The following is a 10699-nucleotide window of genomic DNA, read 5'->3' on the forward strand; positions in this document are numbered from 1 at the left end:
CCTATATACTACTATATAAACAATGCTAGGGCAGCCACTCTTTGCTTGTTCTTCCCTGCACTGTTTCGTGGCGGCGCCCTCTCCTCCTCCTACTCTATACAAGGCAAGACCCTTCATCTTTTTTTTGATCTCGCCGGCTCGCTGGCTTCTGCAAAATTCGGCCGTATTTTGGACACTTCCTTACGGTATCGTCGATCTGTGCATCCAGGCACCCCCAAGCTTTTCCTCGCGCAATGACAGCAGGCGCACGGAAGGCGCTCTTCTTCGTCGATGTGGTGAACAACGACCATGATGTTCGTTCAACGATGTCTCCAGCTGCCAAGGTAAATCCCGTTTGCTTGGTCGACTTTAAACCATGCCTGCTTTAGATCTGTCCGGCCCTTATGCGACTAGGCCTGTCGTTCGTCTATGACAATGAGAGAATACTTTGTTGACTTGTGTTTTGTGGTACAGCTGTTCTGTAAGCTATGTTCTGCAGTCAACTGTATATCAAATTGTTTAGATACCGTGAATATCCTTTTTTATGCTATCCATTCTTGCCTTTGATTTGCTTCCTATCATGCTGTTTAGCTCCTTTGGTCTACCAGTTTGCCTTTGCTAATTATAGTTGACACACAGCACTGCTGTTGTTTGAGAAATGCCTCTCAATAATGTGCCTGACATAATTAACATACTATTTACATTGTCGTTGTGCCGTCACAAAACTCTGATTTGTTTTCCAACTTGCTGTTGCACATATGTTGTGCTCGATCTGAACCCGTCGCTAATGAAGCATAATACATTTCTATGGTCCTGTATCTTTGGTAGTAAAATACTTCCGTGTATTTCTCTTGTTGTATAGATGACTTACCACTCTACATATTCTAAATAGATGAAGCGTTCTGTCACAATTAGGCCACGGGCTATGCTTAGTGTCGTTCTTGCTGAAGTTGGTTTACCGGAGGTGAAATACAAGACCTGCTCATATTCCCGGGGCCGGGTGGTGGCTACTGCTATCTTCTGGCCATCACGGTCGCATTCGTCAGCACCAGCACCACATATGAGGATCAGTGGCGACCCAGCTGTGGATGTCAATGAGGCCATACAAAATGCTGCTACCAGCTGCTTGGAACATCTTCAAACCACCATGGATATTAAGTTTGACTGCCCTCAGATGGAGAAAATTAAGACCAATATAAGCTACCTGTCCAACATTGTTGCCGAACAGTCCAGGAAGATCAGGAATCTGAAGGCTAAGGTGGAAAAAAGAAATCTCCGGGTCAGGGGCATTGCAAAGGGCTGGGGGTCACTTGTAGATGACATGCTCGGTTCTGCAGGGCGTATTGACAAGATGGCAGTCAACTACCTGCCTACAGGATCCTCTTCTGTTGTAGATGATGTGGCCTGGGATTGTTATCATCTTACTCAAGAAGCTGACAACCTTTCCTATCTGGCTGCCATGTCAACTGATGCAGTCAAGAGCGTTGGTGACTACCCATATGACACTGAGTCTGACTTTTCTGAATGTGACGAGTTTTATGTTTACTTCCCATCTGACCATGAGGGCCAGAACAGTGGTTACTACTCGTCGGACCTCGAGGGTGCTTGTGGTGCAAACTGCCTGTATGACGATTTCCTTAATGATGGATCCGACTGATGCTTCGATCGTGTGAGAACGCGCAAGTTCTTTTGGTTTATCAAGTAATATCAGCGTATCTGGCCCTGTTGCCTCTACAGAGATGCTATAAAGTACTATGATGGCAACCTGCCCTACCCTTATTGTAAATTATGTATGGTCGGTCCTATGAGACAATCCTTGATGGTTGTATGATCGGTGCTACTAGACGGTCCACCCTATAGTTATTGTAAATTATGAACCAATTAAGCTGTAGCTCTGATGTTGGTCTTCTAATCTGTTCACTGTGCTATGTCTACTTCTTTGTTTCGTACACACATTATCTTCTGCCCTCTGACTTTTGCCAAAGTCATTGATAATACACTATTGTGGACCTCTCCTGTTCATTCGGCTTTCGCGGCGGCGCTATCCCCCTTTCCTGTAGCCAAGGCAAGTTCCTTTCCCTGCCTCCTTTGTCTCCCGATTAATTTCCTTCTGTTGGTTTGCTCCATGGTATGAGATTAATCTAAACGCATCGGCTGTTTTTCAATCTAAGGCCTCGAAGCTTTTCCCCGCGCCATGGCACCACGCGCACGGAAGGAGCTGTTTTCCACCAGCACAAGGAGCAGCGACCAGGGTCTTCATTCAATGGCGTCGTCGGCTGGCAATGTGAGCCGTTTTCTTTGGTCGGCTCTGCTACATGTGTGTTCTAAATTTGATATGGATCCTAGCATATTGTTCAATATTTTGGCTACGATAGTTGTGGTTGAACAATCGTACGACCGCCCTCCATATAACTTATTAAGTACACGGTTGAAACTAGCACACCAGTCTTTTGTTGTAGCAAATGGTCTTTAGGCAATTTATTTGCTGGATTCTTGAGCTTACTGTGATATGGCCATGTACTTTGCCTTGCTGCTAACAATCAGAATATGGTTATTGGACAGACATAACTATGTGGTGATATTTGCTTACAACATATGCTGCCAGAAATGGTCTTATTCCAATTAGTTAGTTTGAGATTTTGTATGCTCTGCGTCAAACTAATGGAATTTATCTCTCCAATCATCTTAGAAAAAATAGGCGATATTGCCGATTCTCCATGCTCAAATGATTATGTCATTAGACCTACACAACAAGTAGCTAATTATTATAAGGTTATAATTGGTTCGTGCCGATGAAATCAAACTACATAATAAATTCACGCTCATGTTTATTAGTTCCAGATTCCAATAGGTTTTAAAAAATTGTCCATGCATGTTTTAAAAAATTTCATGTGCTCCAAAAAAAATTGTGATGTGTTTGCTTCATACTTCATTGAAATTTTTTGTAAAATGCTCGTGGGGATAAATAATGGCTCACTGTTAATCGGTGTCAGAATTTTGAATAAAAAAACATACTTCTTATAAGTCGTGTGCTTTTAGTAAAGTGTTCACATATTTTATAAATATTCATTGGCGTTTACAGAAACTATGATCATAAATATGTTCTTGTGATTTCACAAAAGAGTTCTAGCCATGTTAACTTATCTAGAAAATACAAACGTATGGAAGGATCGACGAAACAAAAGGCGGAATCAGACAAACTGATCAGATGTAACTTCTACCGCCACAACAAATAATAGCTTATTATCCTAGGTACAAGATATCTGCTTGCAAGAAATAGAAAAACACATATTAGTTTAGCATAGCCCCGGCCTTACCTGGTCCCTGGCCCATTAACAGCCTAATCGGCCGCTAGCATGCATAAGTCGAGGCCTCCAAAACGAAGAAACCACGCGGAACAGCTCGTCTCTCCCCGAATCCTATCGCTGCTTTCCTACTTCCTCCGACGCACAGGTGCGCCGCCGCCCCTCTTCCTCCCTCCCTCTCTTCTGCGCTGCCGACCCTCTCCAGCTATTCCGTGCCCCCGGACCATCTCCCTCGATCTCGCGCGCCGCTAGCCCATCTCCCTCTTTCTTGCGTTCTAGCTAGCTCTCCCTCGATCCATTTTCTAACCCCCTCGCTCGATCTTCAGGTTAGAAGGGGAAACAGTTGCAGGGTCTACGTGCTACCCCGGCGCGGCGGCAGAGCGAAGCACGGCCATCTCTCTTGAAGGTACAAACCCGTCTTCTTCTCCCCTTGTATATCTTTTTGTTCCAACTGTTGTTGTGTGCTACATCTTTTTGTTTAATTTGCTGTTGTCCATCACATCTTTGCAATATGTGATAATGCGTAATAATTTTGGTAGCATGCATCAACTGTAGATGGTCAAGAAGATGAACGGTGTGCTGTCAAATGTGTTAACTATGTGCACTTTGTTGAACACTGTATATCGTGTAGATGTACAAATATATTCAATGCATTCATTCCTCTATCTTTCGTTATCTATTTTCTCCCTGCCCTAGTAGACAGCGTATGGACGGCATGGGCGTTGGGGATGTTTGCGAGAAGGGATCTCCAGGCTTGGCATCGTCAAGCACAACACCCTCTGAACCAAGGTAACAAACTGAACCTCTGGTATAACTAATTGTTCCCATGCCCTGTCATGCTGACCATCTTATTAATTCATTGGTACGCCTAAATATGCCTAGGAACCTCTGCTTAACTACTGTTTCTTGGTGAATTAGAAACCCTGTCTGGCAGTAGGTGGTCAACTGTGCAGCGACTTTAGTCTTGCCTGTCATTTGGGGAAAAACTCGCTGTCATGTTTTATGACCAAGCAATTTAATCAACTATATATGATATACCTGCTCCGTTTTCATGTTTGTTCAATTCCATATCACTGCCTTTCAAAGGAAGAAAGGCCTTCTTGTCATATTTGAGCCTATGTGTGTGAGCTATGTTCAGAGAAGCTGCTCAAGGAATTGTCTAATTATTCTTTATGTTATAAGAATTGGCTACTCAAAAATGCTATTCATTTTTTAAAGACAGAAGCTGTAATTTATGTAGTAGAAACATGTTAGTGGGATATGTGCGAAGGAAGTAGTTTCCAGATATACTTTGTTTAGCTTGATGTTTTTATGTAATATATGTTGGCCGCATCTATTGCCTGCTAACGCCACTCCCTTGCAGTGTTCATGATTGTTGTAAAACAACATGTCTTAATGAGACTAAAGTTATTAACTGATGTATTCTGTTTCTAATTGATTGGTTCATACTGATCGATAGGCAAACAAATTTAGTTTCACCAACAGAACTTAATACTTATTTTCCCCTGATTTATAACTCAATGCAATATATTGTGAGATTATCCCTTTGTTAAGCAAATATTATATCCTTTTATTTCCTTTGCAGGAAGATGGCCATGTAATGCTGATTCCCCATTCCCACATCTTCGCCCTCATGCTGCAAGCTCTGAAGTTGCCGCCTGCGAATTACCATCATAAGACATATCCGGGCAACAACTCTCGTGTTACGGTTACTTTTAATTCATCATTACAGTTGATCGATGGTTTGCGTGTTCGAACCTCGATATCTGGTGTGATCTCAAACAACTATGATGAAGCAGAAGACAGTGCTGCTATCGCAGCCATTAGGTTTATGGAGAATGCATGTGGCAAGGAAATCAGGGACTATCACTACACCCACGTACAAAGGCTGGAAAATCAAGTCACACTCCTGGAGCGGTACCTGGATGAAGCAAAAAAGAGAATCAAGAAGGTACGCAAAGGATGGTTCTATGCTGTCAGATACATGAGCTCGTATTCTACTCAGATACAAAATACGACAGCTGCTCATCGCCTAAGAGGGCAGGACAGCACCAAAGGGGCGATGAAAACAGCACTCGCAAGCACAAGAAAGTTGGCAAAAAGACTACGTTGTATTGGCCTGAAATCGGAGCAGTGCCTAGAGACTACAGATAGTATCTGGTGAGCTCTGTTCGGCACATCGTACCCAGTATGTTTATGAACCATTGCCTTTGTAATGGAAAGTACCACCTGGTATCATGTAGCTCTTCTCACTTTGTTTTGAGCAAGGCACAGAGATTATGCTTCTATGAACTAGCTTGTTGGCAGACTGCCCTTCCTTACTATAAATTATGCTTCTATGAACCAGCTTGGTATCGGACTACCGTCCCATGTTGTAAATTATGTATTATGTATTATGAACGAGCTAAAGCAATGGTCGTGGTAATTTTTCTCTCATCTATTTTATTCATTGTTTCCTTGTTTTCTCATGTTATATATGTTCTGTGCTCCTCGTTGTTTCATGTATTTATTGACAAATGGCCTTCGGGCAATTTATTTGTTATATATTATAACTTACAGTAATAAGACTGTGTAATTTGCCTTGGTAATAACTGTTCAATATTGTGAAAGCTAGACAAGAAGCAGAGTTTCTGTATGGAGAGGAAGAAGCTAGAAGTAGAGGGTTACATGGGCTTGGGCCTTACACGGCTCTGGACTACAACCTATACATGTGTACACAGGGTGCTCCCTTAACACCCCCCCTCAAACTCAAGGTGGGTCAGTAGCATCTGATACACCGAGTTTGCAAATGTGAAACCTATGTTGATCTCTAGTCTAGTTTGAGCCTTTGTGAAGAAATCTGTAACTTGAAGCTCTGATGGGACATACTGGAGATTAATAGTTGATTGTTGGCAATGAGATCGAGTGAAGGAGGCATCCACACCAATGTGTTTGGTCAGCTCATGCCTCACTGGATCATTAGCAATCTGAATGGCAGCAGTATTGTCGCAAAGAAGAGTTGTGGGTGTAGGGCATGGAACACCAAGATCAGCCAATAGCCAACGAAGCCACACAATCTCAGATGTCGTAGTAGAAAGTGCCCGAAGCTCTGCCTCAGCGCTAGAGCGTGACACTGCAGTTTGCTTCTTGGATTTCCATGCAATAAGAGACGTCCCAAGAAATATGCAATAGCCAGTGACAGAGCGAAGATCGACTGGGTCACTTGCCCAAGTGGAGTCGGAATAAGTATGAAGCTGCAGCTGACTCGAATGAGCATAGAACAAGCGGCGGGATGCAGTCCCCCTTAAATATCGAAGCACTCGAAGTAGATGGCCATAATGAACTGAGGTAGGAACACTGACAAATTTACTGAGAATATGGATTGCATGAGCAATGTCAGGCCTTGTCACTGTAAGATACACCAGACTGCCTACAATGTGACGGTACCGAGAGGGATCCTCAAGACGAGTGCCATCAGTAGGACGCAACTGCAGATGAATCTCCATGGGTGTCACAGCAGTGCGTGAATCGGTAATACCCGAGCGAGAAATCAAATCTTGAGTATACTTTTGTTGGGAGATATAGTAACCATCATCTGTGTGCTCGATCTCAATTCCTAGAAAATAACTGAGAGGCCCCAAATCTGACATCTTGAATTGCTCACTCAACTTCTTTTTAACAAAAGCAATATACCCAACATCATCTACAGTGATCAACATGTCATCTACATGAAGCAGAAGTAATGTACGACCATGCTTAGATGTATGAATGAAGAGTGCAGGGTCATGCTCACTAGGAGAAAAACCAGCGGCTTGAACCACTGAACTGAACCGCTCAAACCAGGCACGAGGGGCTTGCTTGAGCCCATAAAGAGCCTTTCGAAGGCAACAAACATGACCTGGTGGAACCTCAATACCCAGAGGTGGCTGCATATAAACTTCCTCATGCAGATCGCCATGAAGAAAGGCATTCTTCACATCCATTTGAGAAATCTTCCATGACCTATTCGCAGCCACAGCAATCAAAGTGCGAACGGAAGTCATATGAGCAACTGGAGCAAAAGTCTCATCATAATCTCTCCCATGGGACTGCTGAAAACCTCTTGCAACTAGTCGGGCCTTATAGCGTTCAACAGAACCATCTGACTTGGTTTTCACCTTGTACACCCATTTGCAAGTGATAGGGATAGACCCAGGAGGTAATGGTACCAGATCCCATGTACCAGTACACTCTAGGGCTGCAAGCTCATCAGACATCGCCACTTGCCACTTAGGTGACACAACTGCCTCATGGTAAGTGCTAGGCTCATACACTGCCCCTACACAGAAGTCCTCTTTGTATCTGTCAGGAATCTCAAGAGAGGAACGATCACGAAGAGCATACCTTGTTGTCTGGGAGGAATCGCCAGTGCAATGATCAATAGTACTGGCCGGAGGAGAAGAAGACAAGGGAACAGATGACTGTATATCAGATGGAACTCGAGGGCGGCGGCTGTAATGGAAAGGAAGGCTATCTAGAGGTGGAGCTGATGGAAGAAATTTTGGAGTTGGAACTGGCAAAAGGGGAGATGACACATGTGATGAAGGTGGATCTGATGTCAAGACAGATGATGGCTGACCAGAGACAAATTCATCTGAAAAGATTGGTGGAAGAGAAAGAAAGGAGGTAGACTCTAAAGTGGTCAAGGATGATGATCTAGTTGAATCGGAATAGAAGAAGGGTTGATCCTCAACAAAAGTGACATCACAAGAAAAGCGAATGCGGCGAGCAGAAGGATCGTAACAACGGTAACCCTTATGCTCAAGACTGTATCCAAGGAAAACACACATAACAGATTGTGCAGTTAGCTTGGTACGCTCACGAGGCGCTAGAAGAACATAGCAAGTACAGCCGAAAACACGAAGATGGTCATACATGGGAGGAGAACCGAACAAAACCTCACCAGGACACTTTCCCTAAAGACGAGAAGAAGGTTGCACATTTATAAGGTAGACAACAGTTGAGATAGCTTCACCCCAGAAATGAATAGGGACAAATGAAGAAATCAAAAGGGTGCGGGCTGTCTCAATAATATGGCGATGCTTACGCTCAGCAACACCATTCTGAGCATGAGCACCAGGACATGAGAGCTGAGGGAGAGTACCCTCAGAAGAGAGAAACTCACGAAAAGCAGTAGATAGATACTCCCCTCCAGAGTCAGAACGAAAAACACGAATAGCACTAGAGAATTGAGTACGGATCATACGCACAAAAGCCTGGTATATAGAAATCAATTGAGAACGATGCTTCATAAAATATACCCAAGTATATCGGGAGTGATCATCAACAAATATAACATAATGTTTGTGACCACCTTTGGAAACAAAGGGAGAGGGACCCCATACATCAGAGTGCACTAAATCGAAAGGATGACTAGAATGAGTAGTGCTGGAAGAGTATGGAAGTTGTATTTGTTTCCCTAGCTTACAACCCTTACAGTGGAAACCAGCACCTATAGGTACACGACCCAAAACACCCTGTTGAACAAGAGTGGATAAACGAGAACCACATAGGTGACCTAAACGATGGTGCCACTAGGCAAAAGAAAACGACAAAGTGGATCTCCTTGTTGATGCAGCAGATGGAATCACGGAAGCGGTGGAAGCTGAAGGAAGGTGTAAGTAGTCAAGAACGTAGAGGGACGAGGATCCTCTACGGCAATGGCCAGTTCCAATGATCCTCTTGCTCTGACGATCCTGCACATAACAAAAAGAGGGATCAAAACCAACAAAACAGTTCATGTCGGTAATTTGACCAACTGGCATAAGATTCATGGACAATTGAGGAACAAAAGATATATGGAAGAAACAAAAAAATTTGATGTGGAAAGTGAACCCCGATGAGTGACAGAACAAGGTGTACCATCGGCAGTCTGAACAGAGGCACCATCTTGCGCAGGCTGGCAAGACAAAAGCTGTGAGCGATCAGAGGTCACATGAAAAGATGCTCCAGAGTCCAAGACCCAAGGATGTGCAGAAGTAGATGCAGACTGAGTGAGAGCAGACACAAAAGCACTCATTGCAGGCGGCTCGGTGACAGCCGCTGTAGACGGCCTCAAAGACCGAGACTGAGATTTGGTGGCTGCACGACGCTGCAGGTCTCTTCTTGCACGATACTCGTCTAATAGCTCTGGATGAAGCTGGAAGCAATTATCAGGTCGGTGTCCTGTCCTCTTGCAGTGTGAGCAGAAAGCACCTGAAGGTGCAGCCCTAGAAGCACTTGGCCGCTGAGGAAAAGCCAGAACACTGTGTAGAGAAGGTGTTGAAGTGGTAGCAAGGGAACGAAGACGAGTCTCCTCAGCAATCAAGCTAGCAAGTGCCTCTGTCAAGGTAGGAGGAGTTGTACGACTAAGCAACTGAGTGCGAATGTTCTCAAAGTTTTGTTTCAGACCCATCACAAACTGAAAGACAAGAGTCCGATGCTCATATTCTTCCTTGGCCACACACGACTTACATCCAACACTACTCTTCGGAACCATGGAACATAGCTGACCAGTAATGCGAGTAAAAACCCTTCTTCGATGGACATGTCTTGCTGCTGCTGAGTGTTGTGTAAATTCTGCAACAGTGAAAAATGGAGAGCACCGCTAGGCTGAATGTACCGCTGCTCAAAATACTTCCACATTTCTTTGGCTGAAGTGTGATGCTCAAGACTCATTCTGAGTGAGGGATGAACACCCAGAACTAAAGCGCCCATGACACGATGTTCTGATACCATGTTCAATATTGTGAAAGATAGACAAAAAGTAGAGTTTCTGTATGGAGAGGAAGAAGCTAGAAGTAGAGGGTTACATGGGCCTGGGCCTTACACGGCTCTGGACTACAGCCTATACATGTGTACATAGGGTGCTCCCTTAACAATAACAATCAGAATTTGGTTACTGGATACACATAACTGTATGTTGGGAATATGTTAATTGTGGTTTCTATGATTGTATGCTGACCTGCTTTTACTCGTTGCCGCCTCCTCAAGATCGATTAGTTGGAAAAATTTAAATCCGGGGCGAGTTTCCAAATATCAAATTCATGCTGTGGAGACATTTCTCTTACCGACATCTACTAATTTCTATTACTCATTTTTTATAGCATCTGATATTGACTTGGGTAGCCAGACAACTAAACTAGCAAGTAAAAAGCAGTTTTTTAGGCAGTACAATTAGAGGCAGTTGAGATACTTATAAAAAAATTATATGCAATAAAGAGCAGTTTTCTTTGGGCAATACAATAAGAGGCAGCTACGATACTTACAAAAAAATGCAGCCAAACCTCACGGGCCCTCACGGGCCGGCCCAGGAGACGCATAAACGCTCCACAAAACCGATCCGGTGCGGGGATCTTATCTTAGTAGGTCAGACTTACGGATCTACATGCTCCCTGCAGCTGCATCGTCTTCTCCGC

General features: G+C 43.9%; 2 protein-coding genes across 2 annotated transcripts; both read left to right on the forward strand.

Moving 5' to 3' along the window:
• The first annotated feature begins 233 nt into the window (after nt 1–233).
• Nucleotides 234–1636, forward strand: LOC147960768 (uncharacterized). Its single transcript, XM_087533541.1, has 2 exons — nt 234–323; nt 872–1636. The coding sequence occupies exons 1-2, from the start codon at nt 234–236 to the stop codon at nt 1634–1636; spliced, it is 855 nt and encodes a 284-aa protein (XP_087389667.1).
• A 3241-nt stretch (nt 1637–4877) lies between these two features.
• On the forward strand, nt 4878–5574 carry LOC147960769 (uncharacterized). Its single transcript, XM_087536385.1, has one exon. The coding sequence runs from the start codon at nt 4885–4887 to the stop codon at nt 5446–5448; it is 564 nt and encodes a 187-aa protein (XP_087392511.1). The 5' UTR covers nt 4878–4884; the 3' UTR covers nt 5449–5574.
• The last annotated feature ends 5125 nt before the right edge of the window (nt 5575–10699 follow it).

This window comes from Triticum urartu, chromosome 7A (assembly GCF_056163025.1).
Source record: "Triticum urartu cultivar PI428250 chromosome 7A, HENAU_Tu73, whole genome shotgun sequence".
In the NCBI taxonomy this organism is placed as follows: domain Eukaryota; kingdom Viridiplantae; phylum Streptophyta; class Magnoliopsida; order Poales; family Poaceae; genus Triticum; species Triticum urartu.